This window comes from Pipra filicauda, unplaced genomic scaffold, assembly GCF_003945595.2.
Source record: "Pipra filicauda isolate LSUMZ 115617 unplaced genomic scaffold, ASM394559v2 scaffold36_size6622888_pilon, whole genome shotgun sequence".
NCBI lineage: Eukaryota > Metazoa > Chordata > Aves > Passeriformes > Pipridae > Pipra > Pipra filicauda.
Window position 1 is genome coordinate 4,555,465 of NW_024104498.1, and position 19,930 is coordinate 4,575,394.

Here is a 19,930-nt window from a genome sequence, read left to right on the forward strand (position 1 = left end):
GACCAGCAACAACGCACAGATTCACACTTAGACTTAAAACACTTCAACAATTCAAATATTGCAGGGCCTGTTTATCTGATAAAACCCAAGTTAATAAAGATTCCAGTCCTGGAAAGCGCTGTCTGCAAATTCTGAGACACTGGTTTCCAACACCTTCTCCAGTGGGATTTGCTGAGCATGGGCTGAAAACCAAGCAGCAGCTCCCTCACTTTGAATTAACATTCTATTGCCTTTTTTTCTGCACCTTTTCCATCTCCTTTTTGCAGTCATCCCCTCCTTTGAATCTGAACTGGCATTGCCTTCTATGTAAGCTCATTTATATAACTACTCAAATATCTCCTTCCTTCCTTCCACACATTCACAGACATTTTACTCTTATGACTAAATGCCACAGGAAAACAGAACCCTCAGTCAGTAATGAGTTGCTAGTAGAGTCAATAAGCAAATAGGAAGGACCAGCTGTAGAAACAACTCAAACTGGGAGGTTCTAGCTATAAAAGGATCACTTAAAAATAATAAATTATGGCCTGGAGACACCAAAGAAGGTTGTAGAATCTTATATAATGTAAGTATAACGTACAAGCCAAAAGTAGCTGCCAAGAACAGATCACAAATACTTATGCCTGGCTTAGCTAAGGAGACTGGAGTACTCCTTGTAACATCCCTTCCTTGCTTTACATTAATTTTAAATTTAAGTGATAAGATTAATTAAGCAAAATGCCTACTTGTTTTAAAATAGCAATATACACAGACTTCTGTAAGGCATCTGATGGTACCACAACCCACTACAACCACTAAAAGTCATAAAGTACAAAAAAACCCCAAACCTCTCACTGAGTCACCCTGGGAAAACCAGCTCAGTAACATCTCTCAGATCTACCACAGTCAAAGATGTTCCAGAGAGCCAGCCCACCAGCATGACAACGTGCCCATGAGACACAGTACCATAAATCTGCCACTATCCAGCATCATTTATGTTTTGTACGTTAGAAGTAACAGAACTACCGGTTTTATCCTGGGTACAAGTACTTGATAAAAACACTATATGTATATATATATATATATATATATATGTATATATGTGTGTCTGTGTGTGTGTTCTTCACAGTACTCCCAAGCACACCTCCACAGCAGCCCCGTTTCTCCTTTCACATTAGACAGCTGGATGCTGCTTATCTTTAAAGCACCTCGAAGACATTAAATAAATACGAGAAACAGGATCCCAGCCTCAGGTACAAGGTCCATATTTGGACAGGCACACCTTCCGTGATCAGGCAGCACTTTTGAAACTCGGAGAACATAAATTTGACCACACGAATAAAGTCTAACAACTGACTAATGAACTGAGGACCATCATTCCAGAGTACTCAAACAGAAGAGTCACGGTCTTCTATTTGACTCACAAGCACAAAGAGCAGGAACACCCTGAGGATACTGACCCTTTAGCAGCCACCACCCACCTCATTAAGTCATCCAAAAGTATGATGCCCTCTCTTTGTATCTGTACTTGAACTTGCACCCTGGCAGTGCCAGTTTCACTATGCATGGAGCCCATACATCACCAAATAGCACTGGCATATTTCCAGCATTTGCTTCTCAAGGATTTCCACGTCATATCATCACGAAGATTCATTGTATCTTGTTTTTCACATGGCTTCAATGCATCTCTCTAGACATCTTCATAAATAAGCCAAACAAATGTGATCTGAAAGGAAATACTCTGATGTAAAACCATAATCAAATGAGTAGCTTGTGGATCGCAGGTAAACTGCTAAGATTATCAAGACTGAAGGAACCCCTGGAAAAATTAAGAAATGCTTGAAGGGGGGCAACACCAAAAAAAGGTAAAATCTGCTGCACAAGTGTAAAAACAGGAAAACTGTGTAGCCAGAAGTTCTCCAGAAAGGATCTCAAGTTATAGGGGATCATAAACCAAGTGCCTAGCACATGGTGCTGTCAGTAAATATGCTGAAACGGGAGGGCTGATTTTCGTCTCAAAATATTTCTTTGGAGGCACCCATACTCAGCTGCTTAGTATTCTGGATCTAGAAGGCATTTGTTTTGCATTGTGTCTTATGCATCTTATATTCACTTTTGCCCACCCATTATTAAACAAGTATTTCATTAACTGCTCCAAACTAGATTGCTAATATTTTGACAAAATTCAGCTTTTCTAAACTAGTTTCTGTAATACCTTGTATTCAGGTGAACATGAATTTGAAGTGTTATATTTGAAGTGTTATAGTGATGGCTAACAAAATCGAAATGACAGTTGCATACTCTGTGCCGAATAACCACAAAGTTTAATTTGTTGATGAATAAAGGTGCACCAGAAATGCTAAGAGATCATTCACGGCCCATATGACCGTTAACATAAACACCTGAGCTGTAACACCCTCCTATTCCCAACTTAAGAGAAGGCAACTTCTACCCACTGCTTTAAATGGAATTTCCACAGAAAAGGATGGAGGGGAAGAAATCATGGGAAACAATTGTCAGTTACACAGCAAAACAAAAATCCCAAACCCTCAAAACTGGCCAAGCATTCTTTGCTAAATCACTTGGGTGAACCCAATGTATGATACTCACAAAACAACAGACAAATACGCTGTTGAAAACCTCTGGAGACATGAGGGGGTTTTTGAGACACCTTTGCTGATTTGAAGGGAAAACTTCATTGCACTTGGAAAGTTACCTACACAGTTAAGCCTAGAACTAGCCTGGATTTTTCCCCAAATTCAGTCATTTAGCTGGGAGCCTGCAGATCAGACTGAACTGTAACTGTGTCAAACCACGAGGCTCTCCCTCCTGGAAGCACATCAAGGTTCTTGCACGAAATCTGATCATCAGCAGAGCAGGATTAATGACAGAGGTGGTCAGGCTGATAAAGCACCAGAACAGATATCTGCTTAAATGAGCTTGGAACTGCATCTACGATAAGGTCATAATGCATCTCACCCCTTTGGGCCAACACTGGAGAGAGAATGGTCGAAACTGAGGAGAAAGAAAAGGCTTTATCACTCCTTGTCTCCCTGCAGGAGGACTTGTGGTTGTTTCTGGGAAAACAGGCACCAGATACTCAGACCACCACCACCACTGCTCCCAGAGCAATGCCACTGAGTGCAGACAGACACCACGGGTGCCTAGCTCAGCTCACTGCAGTGGGGAACAGCAGGGCAAGGTTTTTAAAGAAAGCACACAAAGATAAACTGGATATCAGGGACTTCTCTCAATCAACACAAATTCTCAAGCAGCTCTTTACCTCTGTATGCCACTACCTGACTAAAACAAGCCCTCTCTTCAAATAAGATGTTCTTAACTAATTAATTACTATGAATGTTGGAAATTTACCTTTACTTTTAGCCACTTTCCCCACACACACCCCTAAAATCTGAAATTCACACAAATAAACCAAAGTCTGCTATTTCCTAGTCACTTAGGGATGACCCAAGTCTACCATACACATCACATCACAGCAGCTTCACCAATAAAAGCTGTAAAGATGAATTCCAGTGACACACAGAACTTTAAAAATCAGTTCATTCAACATTAAGAAATGTCTGCACACAAAACCAGTTGCTACAAAATGCATTACAGAAAGTTTTCCAAAGAGAGAAATAAGAAAAGCCCCAAACAAACAAAAAAGCCCCAAACAAACAAAAAAGCCCCAAACAAACAAAAAAGCCCCAAACAAACAAAAAAGCCCCAAACAAACAAAAAAGCCCCAAACAAACAAAAAAGCCCCAAACAAACAAAAAAGCCCCAAACAAACAAAAAAGCCCCAAACAAACAAAAAAGCCCCAAACAAACAAAAAAGCCCCAAACAAACAAAAAAGCCCCAAACAAACAAAAAAGCCCCAAACAAACAAAAAAGCCCCAAACAAACAAAAAAGCCCCAAACAAACAAAAAAGCCCCAAACAAACAAAAAAGCCCCAAACAAACAAAAAAGCCCCAAACAAACAAAAAAGCCCCAAACAAACAAAAAAGCCCCAAACAAACAAAAAAGCCCCAAACAAACAAAAAAGCCCCAAACAACTACCAAGCAAGCCCTTGTTTTCAATTGTTACAGAAGCTGGCTTTATAAAGAAATGATCTGTATTGAGTCTCCTACACACCCCAAACAAAATTCTTCATGTCTACCCATTTGAAAGAACTGAAAACTTGTGTTAGTGAAAAATAAAATTTCATCTATCTAGCTAAACAGAAAAACTTCTGTGGAGTGACTTGCCTTTACACAAGAGGAGATTCATGCATGGGGATCTGAATGCCTTTGGGTATTAAAGCAACTTTAAAATAATTTTCATTTTCTAATTCAGGTATCTACAGCAATAAAACTGGATAAAAGGTTTTTTGGTTTAGCTTAAAGAAAAAACGACATGAAGTGTCATGGAATGCAAATAATATACTGTAAGATAAAGTTTTCTGGCATTTCCCTGAAAGGGAAATAACATGGAGGGTAACTTCATGTAAAGTCAGGGACTAGGACAAGGAGGCAAATTATCTTTTTCCATGCCTGAAAGCCTGGAAGTCAACTCAGTGTCCTGTTCTTCTACAATAAACCTCACCAGAACAGTCAGAGCAGCAGAAACACCACCAGCACTATAAAACAGGGGGTGCCTGTACAGTTTGACAAATTGCTTTAAAAAGACCTTATCCGTGTCCCACATTCATAGCAGCAAGTCACTGACAACATCAGATTTTCTCATTCATACCATTTACTTCAATCCCTGACTGAGTTAGAAGTGTGGCATAACAAGCAGCAAAGGAAACAGAAGAGCAGCTAATTGTATTGTAATTTCAGTGCAATAAATTCAGTGGTTTCAAATTCAGTAACCATGTATGAATCTCCCTAATCCAGTGTTGTGAGGCAAAGACTACCAAAGTACCATCCCACAAAACCAATAAACTATCTAAATTAAACACATTTACACTTACATATAGCAGAACCAATAGCTACCAGTGTTTAATACACTACATGAATGCAAAAATACGTGACAGAGGTAAAAAAAATAAACCAATTGTTTTTAGCTTTTTCTGTTTCTCCCAAATAGCTCTGTAACTCCCCAAATAAATTATAAGTGACAAAAAAACAGCTGGAAGAGCGACAGAAGAAATGTTTGGGACATGAAAGTTCTTCACTGCTCCTTCATCCTGAGTAAAGCAAATACAAAGACTAACAGTTGACTTTGGTGGAAAGCTCCTCAGCTGACACTCTCATACATTCTCCTCATCAAAACATGAAGAGAGGGGAAAAAAAAAAATAAACACACACCTTGAACACCTCAGAGAAGAAACCAGAGCCAATTTTCTCACATGTGAAGTCATCAAGACGAGTTAGTCTGGAAAAGGCACTTATCAGGGCTCTGTATGAAGAGGTACTAACTCTTCCTATCTGGGATGCAGTCCCTTCTCCAGTGCCACCGTCGAAGTCTTCGGCGCGCTCCAGGCGTGGTGGAAATCCCGCGATTGAATTCCGCTTACTTCGGTCCATTTTGAAAACAAGGGTTTATTTCACTGTGGGAGGACTTCTCACATCTTAGGTAATGTGCTGTCTTCTCTACTCTTGCTGGATCCTAAAATACAAGAAATTGAGATTACTGTTACTGTGAACATGTCTAATAAGTCCGACAGGATTCCAGCAAAGCTTGCACCAGTTTAAGGGAACAAGAAAGAAGATATCCAAGTAGGGGCACAAAAACCAAAGGGAAAAAACAAACCACCAAAACCACCACACAACATCAACAGTAAGGACAGCAATCCAATGAACTTTTCCTTTAGGTTCACAGAAACACACTATGCTCTGCCTATTCTGAGATGAATAGGTTTGCAACTCAAAATTTAACCGGTAACAAACAACTTTCATTCCCTTCCCCCCAACCCTTTCTTTTTTTTACTTAAGTTCTGGTTGCTAAAGCAAGCAACTAAGCAGGAGGAAACCCACAAAATGTAACATTTTATTCTGCTTCAGCTGCAGTTGGTGACCAATCTACTGCTATTGCAAGAAACAATTTCACTTTCGGGAGTGAACAAAAGATCCCCAATTATAAAAAAATAGATCAGCTTTTAGTTGACATAAGAAAAATTATCAGATGAAGCACCAAAACCTTTGTTTTTAAAGCCTCCACTTGTAAGTGTTCCAAGATCAATTCCTTACCAGGTAGGAATACAAGTTTATATCCACTGAAGACCTAGCCCCCGAATTTATAAAAATATCTACAATCCTGCTACAAAACTAAGGTATTCTTAGAAGAAACTGCCAGAATTCTCCCCACAAACATACTTATTAAAGCTATATTAATTTCAGTTCAACTGAAAACACAGGAAACAAGCTACATTTGCCAACTAGGAGAAAAGGAAAAAAAAAAATGGAGGGTAACCAACAATTTTGTTTTTCTTTTTAAGAGGATGATGAAGTAATCGGGATGACTCTGGAGCCCATCAAATTCAGCCTGGACTGGCAAACTTGACAGGTGGCCTACTTTTTTTTTTTCCTTTAAATCTTGAACTTAGGAGGTTATTTGTCTTTTCCAAACTTAACTGTTCATTTACAGCAATTTGGTGAGCCCCTACAGGCCTGAACAAAGTGAACAGTCACAAAGAGGACAGATTTTTTCTCTTTCTCTCCCCCCCCTCCCTTTGAAGGTGAATGAAAAACTGGAGGGAGGATAAGGAAACAATAAAATACATAAATAAATAAAGATGGACAAAATAACCACAGAGCAGGCAATTACACTTGTATTTACACAGATGTACAGAACCTGAACAATACACTAAATTTGAAAAGCATCTCAAAAACAGGCACACCAGCTGTTCTCTGAATATACAGCAGTGCTGCTACACCCATGTTTTGTAGGCAGTCTATCTTTTAGAGATGCTCTGTGCCAACGCAGCAGGCAAACACACAGTCCTTCCCTGCTTTCAGAAATCAGCTCTGTTGAACTGCCTGGAACTAACTTGAGGTCTCCCCCTCCAAAAAAAGAAGGGTGTTCATTTCAAACATCTTAACACCTCTCTAAATGGATGTCGGTGGGTATAAGAGGGTCTTACCAGGGCCTGATTATGAAAATTGAATCTCTATCAAATCCCACTTCATGGTATTCCTACAGAATTTTGAATGCAGACTCCCACATGCCTGAGCTTACTGCACTTTTGAGTACTGCCACACAGCAGGGCAGGACCCAGTTTCTGACCCTGTATTCCTGCCCCAGGAGCCCTGACGGTCTGGAAAAGGCACAGAAGCACCACCGGATGATAAAACCTGTTACGTCTCCTCGGCTGAGAAAAATAACCCAGACAACTTCCTCAGCTATAGACAAGATGCCTAGGAATTTCCAAGGCATGCTTAAATAATTCCTTTTGATTTGAAAGGGACAAACTATCATTTGGTTACTTTTCAAGGGGATAAAAAAAGAACTGTCTGTGGCTGGGGGACAGACAGAGGAAACCATGGTATTACCAATTAATTTAAGATGCAAGTACCTTTGGAGACTGACCAGAAAACCTGCTGTAATTGAAGAAACAATTTTTTAGAACTTATTTCCATCAGAGTAGCACCCACATGCACTAGACATTTTCCATGTAAGGGATCGAGTATTTGCCCCCAGAAATGCTCAACTAAAGACTGGAAGTTTAAGTTCTCAGGCAAAGCAAGATGTATGCAAAAAGAAAACAGAGAAGAATGATGTTGCCTTTACTAGAAAGAAGATACCAAGTTAGATAAGTGATATTAAATAGGAGGAAAAGCCTCACTCTCTCAAGTATCCAGATACCATTAACATAAGATAGTCTCAACATAGTTTCTCAATCTATTTAACAAACAAAAAAAATCTCCCTGGCACATACACATCCTTTTGGCTGAAATCACATGGTGAACTTTGCAAAACTCTATATAAATCCCACAGTGAAAGAAGAGATTCAAAGTACTTCACACAATATAAATACCAAAAGGTTTTGCCATCTGGATTCCCAAGTAATCCATTCCTTCATTTTTTTTCTGCTAGAGTTTGCCTTATTTCCAGAGAGCTACATGAAATTCTTGGAAATTATTAGGAGAGAGCTCCATTTGCCTATTACCCTGCCCAGGATTGCACACACGGAATTAGAGGAAAATTTCAAGTGGGTACAATTCCAAGTGGGCCTCCTGTCATTTTGGCCAATTACACTAATGATCACATTCTCAATGAAATCAGCCAAGGTTTAATTGACTGTCAAGTCAGTCTGAGGTACTTTAATTTACTACCTTGTATGGTTAATTAAAGTGCACTGAATAGAATCCAAGATTATCCTGACTGTCCTGCAACCGACTAAAAGGTTGTTGGGTGGGATTTTTTCACACTAAGGTTCAGCATAAAAACTCTTAAGCTGTTCTCCATAGGCAGTTAAAAAAATAAAAAGACACTAACCACTGTAAAAAACATTTCCCAATAAATTCTCAGCCTTCAGAACAATTTTTCTGACGTCCTTACGCAAGAAAAGTGCACCCCACTCCGCCAAGACAAAAATAATTCAGAAATACACCTCTCAGAATGTGTATCTGCCCTATTCAGGCATTTCTTATAGTACTGAAAAGCAAAATTGCAGCATGTTTTAGGCCTTGTCACGTTTTAATTTCTTGTCTGACCAAAACACACTTTGAAGGAAAAAAAAAATCCATATTAATATTATAATAAGATCGGTTTCTTTGCTGCATGAACACACTGATTTTTTTTAATGTAGAAATTACTATAAATACAGCTACTATCAGCATTAATTTGGATAATTAGAGGTCTGCCTCTTGAAACCAATGCCTAAACATGCAATTATTTAAAGATGGAAATCCCACAACATCACATCACTTTATACCCTCAGCATCAGTGTCAAACTAACAGGTAGCATATATTAGCCAGTACTTAACATTTTACACTTCACAGACATAAAAATGGCTAAGGCTCCTCAACTTTAAGCAGCATCCCTTTAATGCCTCAGGGTACAAAACAAGATCGCTCCAAAAAATACTTCAAGTCATTACTAAGCGGTTTTCTGTCCCCAGTATCTGTATAAATATGTGCATATTTGCACTCAAATGTCAAACTCCCAATTTCCTAAAAGATGGCCTTAACAACAACAACAACCATTTTTAGACACAGAAGGCTGTCGCTGGGCACTCGGCCTGGAGAGCAATAAATCTGCTGGACGCATGTTATTAATTTGAAAAGGTTTTCTGAAGAACAAGATGCCAAAGCTTTGACAAAAGTCACTTGCCAAAAGTTAACTATTTAAACTCGTAGTCTGACGTAGCTTCAACAGCCAGCACTACAAAAACACGAAGGAATTAAAGGAATTACACTGGCAAGTGTCACTGAACAAAATAACAACACGGGGGCAGGAAGACTTCACCGTAGTCCTGTGCAAACTTCAGAAGGGCTTTAAAAAACGAGAAGAACAAAATCTTCCGAAAACTGAATTGACTGTGAGCTCATCAGCCTGGAGAAAAGAAAAATAAAAACAAGGGGAAAAAAAAAGTTTGAAAATGAAACACAAGAAATCAAACCAAACAGGTGAAGAGAACCAGGCACTCAACAATTTTGTTCTCAACTGCTGTCACCTTCTTCCCCAGCAGAGGAAAAGTTCCTTGGTTTGTCCATAACTTAGCTACTTGTCCTTGGGAGAAAGACAACATCAAATATTTACAGTTGAGGGAGCTACAAGTACCAGAGCTTGCACCATTTTTGGCCCAGCTCACCCTGAACCTGCAGCCTTCTTTGACTACTTTACAGGACAAGTCTTTGGGTTCACTCTATAGTCTTAGTTACAACATCACACTCAAACAGGAAAATCCCAATACTTTCTATTTCCACTTAAGTAACATTTTGCTTTAATTTCATCTCCCCTGTTCAGGATAATTCCTAGCCCTAGCCAGTACTGTCAGAGCATAAACTTCCCATGAATTAGGGCTGGCATTCCTCAGAAGAGACCTGCATTAGCCCTACTACACCACTCCAGAAACTGGAAGTCTGCTGAACTGCATCATGGTTTTATAATGCAAACAAACCTCCACACGAGGCTGAGCTGAAACAAACAGGTCATTTATTTTGTGACTGTAGCCAAGTTTGAAACGAGTAAGAGAGACTAGCCATTAACTTACTGCAGAGCTCAGGACTCCGGGCCAAGGTTGTAGGTTCAGAAATATTTTCATCAGGCATAGGCATAAATTCTGGCATAGGCATATTTAGAAGGCAAATATAACTGAGGGGAGAATATTAAAAACTCACAAACAAACAGAAACCCACTTGATCCTTATGCCCACAGTGTAAGTGCCGACGTTTTCTAGGGTCCAATTATAATACAAAAGTAAACCCCTACAGAAGGACCTTGCAACAATCCATTCCTCCCCCAGCCTGGTTTTAGTCACTCCAATCCACAGCGCAGACAGGCTGTAGCCTAGTTACAGAGCATCCTTAGAGTTAAATAATCACTCAAGTAGATCATCTACAAGACACAGCTGCCGCTTCAAATGGATAATTTTAATATATTACGTTTGCTTAACAAAACAGAGCTCAGTAAAGACACTGAGAAGCTGCTCATGCCTTCCAGGTGTCAGCAGGCTGACATTTGCTGAGCTCTTAACAAAAACAAAAGGAATCAAAGCCTTCTAATACCGACAGGTATTGTGACATCTCAATAATCCAGGAATTTCCCCCTCAGCCTCTCTGCTCAGGTCTGACCGAGGGCTCAGCTCTCTTAGCACTGGGGGGTTCACAGGAGACGGGAAGCAATTTTCTGTTGTTCCAATGCAGCCAGGGAGACAATCCAGCACAGCAAAGGCAAGGAAAGGGAATGTTAATGCCTGAAAGAGGGATGAAGACAAAGTAAGCAGGCTGAATTTCATACCTGACTGACCTTTCTTAGACACAATCTCACATTTATGCACCATTGCACGAGGCAGTCAGTATTTGTATTTTCCAGCTAAAAGCAAACACCAGTCTGTGTTATTGGTTCCACCTTAGGGTGAAACACCCAGGACCTTGTTTACTTCAGGTACAGGCTGCACAAACAGAACAGTAACACACTCTTCACTAATTTATTTACGCATTTTTGAAGTGAGAACAGGGCTTCCCAAAGCCCTTGTTGCGAAGGTATTGCAGGCATTGAAGTCTGCAGGTATTTACAAATCAATCTGGAGCTCCCTGGGTACCATGGGAAACATGGTTTGAGAGTCACAGACCCGGAGTGTACAAGGTCAGCCTTCAAAAGCAACGTTATCTCAACTAACCCCACTCCTGGTTGCCAAAGCTGTTCCAGTTCTCCAGTGCAACCGTCAGGACAGTCATTCCAAAAAGTGGCTTAGCCACCACCAGGAATGTGTTCAACTTAACAAAAAGTGACAGGATCATATGAAAAGAGGCTTACAATCTAAGTCAGAAAGAGGGCTTGGCAACAGACAACAGATGGAGCCAGTGTGATACAGCTGCCAATTATTAGATGGACTTACTGATAAACACACAACTTCAAATGAATACGTTGGGGAACTAATAAGCAGGAAAAGGGCTTCAAAAAAAAAATTTATGAACATTGACCTTCTTTGATCTTGCCTAGTAAAGCACTTGTTTTTGTGCCAGGCTGCACGATACCAGGCTGCAAGGATACAATAAAGAGCTTTGCCATTGTGCAAATGCGTGGTTGTCTGCTGCAGGAAGAATACAGAAAGGGAACCTATGATGCAAGTGAACCACAAGCTTCATTCTTTTCTGCAGCAGACACAGAGGCAACAGTCCCCTCCTTTGGCCCTGCATTTCTTTCATGAATTTGTGAAAGCATTTGCATAAAGAATTACAATGGCAAAAGGAAACATCTAGAACTGGAGGGTATAAACAGGTTACAGGAGGCCTATATCACCAAAACAGCTCATTTGGTGCAACTCTGTCCTTCCACAGTCACAAAAATATTAAGCACTGAAGCAAGGATTGCTCTGTCCCCATCTCCTGCTCAGCTCCCACTGCCTACTGGTCATCCTAATGAAAGGGCACAAAAAAATTCCAAGCAGAAAACATAGGAGAGCACATACTTGCCACCAGGCACAGGGAACACACCTCTCTGCCTGCAGTTCAAGCTGCTCGTTTTGCATGCAAGCTTTACATGAAGACAAACCAAAATGGACAATGGAATTACTCAGCCATGTCTGCAGCTGTACACTGCAAGGATCAGAAAATGACATTTTTATTGGCATGCAACAATAATTTCCAAAAATGATGACTAAATGGAAAGGTTTATGCCTGGTCCACAGGGCATATCGGAGTTTCTCATAAAAAAATCTTATCTTAGGTTGTAAATTCCACTGCCTAATTAAGTCCATGGAACTGTAAGTCTCTTGATTTTACAGACAATAAAATATGCTGGAACTCTGATCTCTATTAAAAAAAAAAACTCAGTTGAAGCACAAAAGCTTTTCATAAACTAGCCAGAATACCAGCTGTAGCTCTTTTTAGTGGGACAAACAGTAAAGTGCAAAACTGAATAAAATTCAACTCAGTACTCTACAAACTCAATTCAGCACTCTCGACATTGCAGCTTTCGGCTACCACGGCGCCACTTATCAGAATACCCAACTGGAAAGTCCCCCGGACTCGAAGCGAATACAGTTCCCACCCCCGAAGGAACGCAACACCAGGAGTGACCAGCTGCATTTGTACAGCACCCTTCATGTGCGCACTTACACCGAACACCCCAGCTTGTCATTAACGCGTTTAATTCTTACAGGGCAGCACCTGAACAGCAAAGCCCGAGCCCAGCCTTCACACCTCCGGCAAAGCGACCATTCCCAGGGCAGCGCTCCCGTGGCCGGTGCGCGGGCAGCCCCTGTCCCCGGAGCGGGTCCCGGCTGTTCCCGCAGCCGCCTCTGCCCTCACCCTCTGCCCCGGGGCGGACGCGGCCCCTCCGCGCACCTGCTCTGCCGAACGCCCCGCTCCCCTCAGCGCGGCGCGGGTGGCGGCGGGACCCCTCGGCCGGAACGGAGCCCCTTCCCCGCAGCGGCCCCGCTCCGCCCTCACCGCCCCCGCGCCGCCTGGACCTGCCCCGCGCCGCCCCCGCGCCGCCCGTTACCTGAGCGGCGGCGGCGCCGGCACGGCCCGCGGGCGGCGCGGGCTCTCATGGCCGCATCCCCCCCATGGCCGCGGCCCCTCAGCGCCCCGGCGCGGGTCGGCCCCGCCGCTGCGGCCGGCGCGGGGGCCCCATGTGAGGCGGCAGCCCGGCTGCGGGACCCGGGGCCGCGACCGCTGGCTCCGCCCCCGCTCCGCCCCTTCGGGGCGGCCCCGCCCACCGTGCGGGGGCGGGACGCGGCCGCGAGCCGCCCCTCCCCCGCAGCCAATCGACGCCGGGTAAAGCGTGATGGACAGCGCCGCTCGACCAATGGGAAAAGGGGAGGCGGGCGGAGTGTTTCGCAGGTAGTCCACGTGAGTGCGCCTTTTCGATTGGTCGTTGTCGCTTGAGGGACAGGCGGTCTGACCAACCACAGGAGGCACAACAACTCCCGAGAGACGAGCGGGAGCCAGTGGCAGGAAAGAGAGGGGCGTTGCTAGGGGCGCCTCGCTCTCATTGGCCAGGCTCCGAGGGCGGGTTAAAAATAAGGCAATCAGCCAGTAGGAGAGCGCAGAGGGCGGTGACGGACGGGCAGGAGAGCCAATCGCCGTGTGTTTATAGCAGGGGCTGAGGCTGTCAGCGGGCCGGGCGTTCGGACCTTTCGGAGCCCTCAGACCCGCCGCCCGTCCCCCTCTCGCCCCTCACACCCGGCCGGGCAACCCCCGCCCCGCCGTGACCACAGCGGGGCTCCGAGGCGGCAACCCCGCTGTTATTACCGCTAATTAACCCCCACTGCAGTTTCCCACAGGGTTCAGCCCTTGTTCTGGTCCTGGTGTCGGTCATCACAGCACATCTCGCCCGGTCCCTCCGGTCCCTGCTTAGTGCATTCAGATACTCTGAGGGTTCGGCTGCCAAGCTGAAATAGGTATGGGATAGTTCACATACGAAATGTTATTTCTCACATTACCACTTATCCACGTGTAGGCAGCCTGTAACAGGTATAGAAAAAGATACCTTTTTTCTTTCTGGGACGCAGTGCCAAATTCCGAGCGTCCTTTCCTTTCCAAAGCACGGCAGGACTCGAACGTCTCCTTAAACCGCTGTGAAGGAGTTTTGGTTTTGTTTTACATCGGTGAGAGACTGATTTTTTCCCCTGACCTCATCTTTGGCAAAGGCTGAGCTATTTTTACTGAAACTCTTCAACAAAGTCCAGTTGCTGTACAGTCTTGGATGGAATAACCAAATCCCAAACAGTTCAAACAAGCAGAGTTGTAACTAAAAAGGGTCTTGGACCAGAACAGATCGTCTAGCCTTCCCATGCCATATTAGTAATAAATGTTCTCATTATTGTTTGCCATTAATTTTACATCTAATCTTTTCAGCATGATCCAAAACGTGCTTGAGGGAGTTGGATGTTGGAAACATTAGCACCAACTCTAATACTGAATAGAGATTTATTCTTACAGATGGATTAAAATCTCTACTCTTCGGTGTCTTAATTAAATTTAGCCTTGGAATTTCAACCAAACCTGTGAAACTTTCTCTGTATATTTAACTACAAAAAATATAATCATTTCTGCACAGGTAACAGATTAAAAGTACTTTGTGCGGGGGGGGGAAGTCTTGTTTTCTTAATTTCCTTCTGGATTTCCTTCACAGGAAATTTTCCCACACTCCCAAATGTTAAATATCAACCACATGCAAACATCTGTTCTAATGACAGCTCCACCACAGGGTTCAGCAAAGCTTTGGTAATTAAGCCATTAAAAAATTATTATTGTATCCATCATATTCTAATGAGTGACAAAGCAGATGGAACTACCCAGATCCGTGAGCGTCTTCTGCTCTCTGACACTCCAGCAGACCTGAGCTCCAGAATGCGGCTTTTCAGCAAGATTCTTTTTTTACCACTTACGTTTTTAAAGTTAAATTTCAATGCTTTACGTTTTGCTGGGATTTATCTAAGCAAGTAGAAAATATTTTACAAAGCCAGCTCTGGAACAACTCCGTGGTCCTTCACTCTGTCAGGGTGCAGTGATCCCTGTGGCCTTGTGCCCTGCTAAAAAACCCAGTGCCTCCTCCATTAATCTCCCTATTCCTTGGGTATCCCCGTCCCTGCTGGTTTGGGAGCCATTAGTTGGCTTCAAGATGACATCTGGTGGTAGCTTTTTATTACTTCTCTTTTTAGGAGCTGATCCCAGCACTAAGGCAAATGAATTGTTTCCCTTGTTCCCCATAATAAATTTTACCTCATTTCTGCTTTCCCAAAAAAAAGATATGTGTTATCCCTGCTTTTGGCCTGCAAATGCCTTACTGCTAATACCCAGGAATAAGCACTCATCCCGTGGGCTGGTGCAAAGTAACATCAATAAAATATTCCAGAGTGATTCAGTAAAGTTGAATCTCAATTGGGAACACCCACGCTGTGTTTCATGTAACACTGCACGAGGCCCTATAACGTGTGTCATCAATGAGCCCTGTTTTGAGAGGAAAATAAGATCATCTTGTGACCCCTCCCATGGCTTTATCTCAACGGCAAATCCCACGTTTTGAAAGCAGAAAAACACAGTTTTGCCGGGGTGTGTGCACACAGTCACAGCAGAACTTCGCCCCGGAAAGTCCCCGTCCCCCCTGGCAGCTGGGAGAAGCACCGGGGCAAATCTGCAGACTCCAAATGTGCAAAGAGTGGCTTTTGGAGCCTTCCTCTGTTTCCCGGAGAGAGGAAAATGAACATCCCCATCAGAAGACTCATCAAAGGGACTCATCAAAGCCAAACTCTCGCAGATGTCACTTGGTGAACGATCTCTCCCCGCATCCCAGAAGGGTCGCGCAGCCCATAAATGCCACGGGAAGCTGCGCTCACGGCGGGTTTTCCCCTCTGCCCCAGATGCCTCCAGGCTGCCCCATGCAAAGTCAGCCACCCCAAAAAGGAGCTCTGTGGCTTGTGGTTTGCTCCTCTCTGCTCTCAGACTGACTCTCTCCCCCAGACAGATCACTTTGGCTTTTTAAATGTAACCGGTTTGGCAAAAGAGCACGGGAGGGTTCACCCACGGTCGGCAATAAAAATAGACATGAGACAAGTTGGGTGAGAGCTGGCAGGAGGGGGAATTCCCTTCCTCTGGGTTTTGGAAATGCCCCGGAGGAGAGAAGTTTGGGAGATTTCTCCTTCCCAAGGAGAAAGCTGCTGTAATGTATCCAGGAAAATTTGCTTCCTCTGATCAGAGCAGGTGATTTCCCCAACACAGAGGTTCTGTGGGCTCCAAAATTAAATAAGTGCCACGCAACAGGGACTGTCTCCCTCCCCTCCCAAGGGACCAAGACAGTGGTTTGATCTCACAGTGCTGTGATGACATTGGGCATTTTAGTCATTTAACCCATTAAATTCTTTATGTAATGAAACTTGTCAAGGAAAAACATCTCTATATAGGATTGATCAAATTCTGCTCTGATTTACCCCAGTGGAGATCTGAAGTCATGGGAGACAGAGGGGAGGGTCCCAGGGGGAATACAAGGAATCTACCCTGGTCTAATGCCTACGTAGTCCCTTCTCTAGCCTCTGTCCGAGATGGACATTTAACAGAACAGCCATGAAAAATGATCCCTTTAGGCTTTCAGTCAAGCACCAAATACCCTAGATTTTGAAAAGCATCATAATGGGTTCCCCTGTGGAGGAAGGTACAACCTCCCACCTGTGCCTCTCTCAGCCAGCCTTGCAGGTGGCCTGTGCAGAACAGGGAGAGGTTTGCTCACAGGTGAGAGGGCATTTCCCACCACTCTGAGCAGGGGAAGACACAGTGGGGGCTGTGCTTGGACCCCTTGCTCCTTGTCATGTCATGCCCATGCTCCTGGCAGCGAGGAGGGCTCCACAGGGGCTGCCTGCACACTGTTCTCTGGACAAAGATGTACCTGCCTGCTGATGAAGAACTGGGTTAACAATTCTGTCTCACCCCCAGCACGTCCTTGTGCTCACAGCCATGTTGCCATGTCAGTCCAAACACAGCGCCACACACATCCACAGGGGACCTTGGCAACCATGGGAATGTCAGAGCATCTTCCACATTCCTCTTCCAGGAGACTGGGCAGAGCCCAGGCAGGAGGCTGGCACGGCACCAGACACCCTGCCTTGGCAACCAGAGAGGGCTTGTTCTGGGGCAGATGGATATGCCCAAATTGGCAGCTGCTGTGCTGGGACCGGTGCCGCAGCCTTGTGCTCCCCTGCCTGCTCATCATGACCATCTGCTGCCTTGCCTTCAATTCAGACCCTGTCCACCCTGAAACAGTGCTGTGGCATGGCTCTGGCCAAGCTCCTGGTGCTCCCATGGGCATGGAGTGGCACAGAGCTGGCTGGCTTGCTCCAGCCTGCTCTGAGATGCTCCCAGCCATGAGGCTGTGCAAGCACCGGGAGGATAAGCCAGCACCGACCCTGTGTCACTGTGCATGGGTAGCTTCATCCCTGGGGAGAGCCCCTCAGACCATGTTCCAGCCCTTGGGTCATCAGTCCCACCTCTCCTGCCCCATGCCAAGGTCCAAAAGGGTTCCTGCATTGCCTGTCCTCACTCCCCAGCTAAGCTAACTCCTCTCTGGGATGAAAGCACAGCTTTTTGTCTCCTCAGGCTGCACAGCAGCCTGTGCTCCTCTGGTTACACTCCTCACACTTGCTTGTCCTTATCTCTGCAGTTACAACAGTGCAGAGCCCTTTTGTGCACTGAAATCGGAGACCTCTGCCACCACAGAGCTCTTCAGCTTGTCCTTCCCAGCCACCCCAGGCTTAGGCACCCTCAGCGCTGCCCCTGCTTCCTCCAGCCCCTTCTGCAAGAGCTTCAAGACCTACAAGCCATCCAGATGTTACTGGATCCCTGCTTGGCTGTCTGAGAGATCACACTCTCCAACCAGCCTGTCCCCAGATACATTCAGGTCTCCCAGACCCTGAATTTTTCCTGGCTCCCTGAGCCAGTGAAGTCACAATGTCTTTTATCCCTCTCCCAGAATGGTTCTCCGACTCTGATGCTTTGCTGTCTGATCTACTTTTTTTTTTTCCAGTTTTGTTCTTCCTTTCTTCCTTCACTGGGTTACAAAGCTGTGGACAGCTCTTGGAAAGGAAGATGAGTCAGGACTGATGAGAAGGAGAAAGAAGATGAACTCCCAGCCTTGAAGTCAAGTGCACTGCCTGCGTCATTGTTATTAAAAATAGATGAACGGCAGCACTCTTCACATTGGAGGAGAGATGGAGGAGATGTAATAGCCCAGGCTGCTGAGCAAATGCTCCCTCTGTCTGCCTGCAAGTCCCTCAGTGGCATATTCTGCTCTTTGATAAATTCTCTTTTCTTGGCTCTGACTTGTGGGATTTAATTTGCCTGTCGTAAAAAAACTGGTTTAATGTTTCAGCTTTGGGAGGGAGGAATGACTCACTCAATGATTACCTGTTCTGCTCCAGTCAGTTGGCTTGCAGCTCCCTTGAGAACTGAAAATCCCTTCAAGTGCCAAGTCGTGTCCCTTTGAGAGCAGCCCCTCTCCTCATCCTGCAGGGAAGTGCTTTTGGAGGACAAGAGCAGCCATCTAGGGGTGATACGTGAGCCTGTCTACCCCAAGAGCAACCCTAATCATGCTCGCTCCTCATGAAAAAGCAGGTTTCCAAGGTGGCAGGAGGGCAAGTGGGGGTCTGCTGGGCTCTCTGCAAGGCCAGGGTGAGATGTGCACCAGCAGTGCTCCCGGTGCCCCTGGAAAAGGGCAGATGACAGAGGGGAAGCACAAGAAATTAAATGAGCCCAGAGCCCAGGTGAACCACCCACATTCCCATAGCTGCCATCCCTCTGCCCAGGGCTCCCACTGCTGCGACCATTCACCTCTGGGCTGGTGACACAGGTGACCACTCTTCAGACTGAGCAGGGCTGCAGATTATGGTGGCAGTGGGGCCAAAGCTGCCCCCCTGCTCTGCTCACTCAGGGGGACACATCCCATGTCACACCCTGGGCTGGGGGACACAGCCCAAGCACTGAGCTTACGTGTCTTTCCCAGAGTCAACATCTCCCTCCCTCCTACCTATGCCCTTACTTCTCCTCAGCTCCTTTTACTGACACTGTTTCCTGCTCACTTATTTTCTATGATCTGCTTCTTCCTATTAAATTAACATAATCAACATTATCATCTCTGGTCTGCTCCGTGATTTGGCTGCCAGCCAGAAGCAAAAGGACAGGAGCTAAATAAAGCCACTGCCAAGAGAGAGGCATGACACTGGCAGAAGTAAATGTTGTGGGGTTTGAGCATAAAACTTTCTTTTAGAAGTTATCCTAAGTCCTCGACTCTTGCTGCTACCAAGACCTGTCTGGTCTAGACTCTGCATGGGTTTGCAAGGGTGCTTTCAGTCCTACTCGAGAACAGCCCAGGGTCACTACCCCCTGAGCAAGTCAAGAGCCCCTGTTACCTACTTGGGCATGGGGGACTGCTGCCTGCCCTCCAAGGAGAGAATTTTTGCTTGTTTCGGGAGAAAGTGGCTGTGTACCTGTGGGATGTTAAAGTGCCCCTTGCTTTTGCTCCCTTCTCCAGGGTGAGATATCAGCAGTATCATCCTAATCACACTGTCACTCCAATCTATTCACTCTTCTTGCTCCCAATTGGTCCTTCCTTGCTATGGGGAGCCAAAGGTACCTTATTAGAGTGTTAATCGTTGTCCTAATGAGTGCGGAAATCAGTTAAGTAATAGCAGTGACCTGCAGGGGGGCTCATCTGCCCAGATTTATCATGCTGCTCACCAACCCCCTCCGGGGAATGCCAGCTCCCCACCCCCCTTCTCCTCTCCTTGTCCCCCAGCTGTTGAAGACACCCTTTGCAGTGTCTCTATGCCTAATTAAAGCAGGGGGACTGGTAACCTTGGCGACT

The 19,930-nt window shown here is 44.9% G+C and overlaps 1 protein-coding gene across 4 annotated transcripts in view; it reads right to left on the reverse strand.

The window, feature by feature from the left end:
* Positions 1–19,930, reverse strand: part of TESK2 (testis associated actin remodelling kinase 2) — a 106,544-nt gene that overhangs the window by 61,428 nt on the left and 25,186 nt on the right. Inside the window, exons 1-2 of one of the 4 annotated variants that reach the window (XM_027747097.2) lie at positions 13,079–13,258; positions 5,274–5,574 (exon numbers count right to left, since the gene is read on the reverse strand). In XM_027747097.2, the coding sequence (XP_027602898.1) occupies positions 5,274–5,492 (219 nt within the window). In that variant the 5' untranslated portion in view covers positions 5,493–5,574; positions 13,079–13,258. Of the gene's footprint in view, positions 1–5,273; positions 5,575–9,376; positions 9,443–12,921; positions 13,028–13,078; positions 13,259–19,930 lie in introns of those variants that run through there. The other 3 variants (XM_027747094.2, XM_039384706.1, XM_039384705.1) reach the window with 3 other exon arrangements.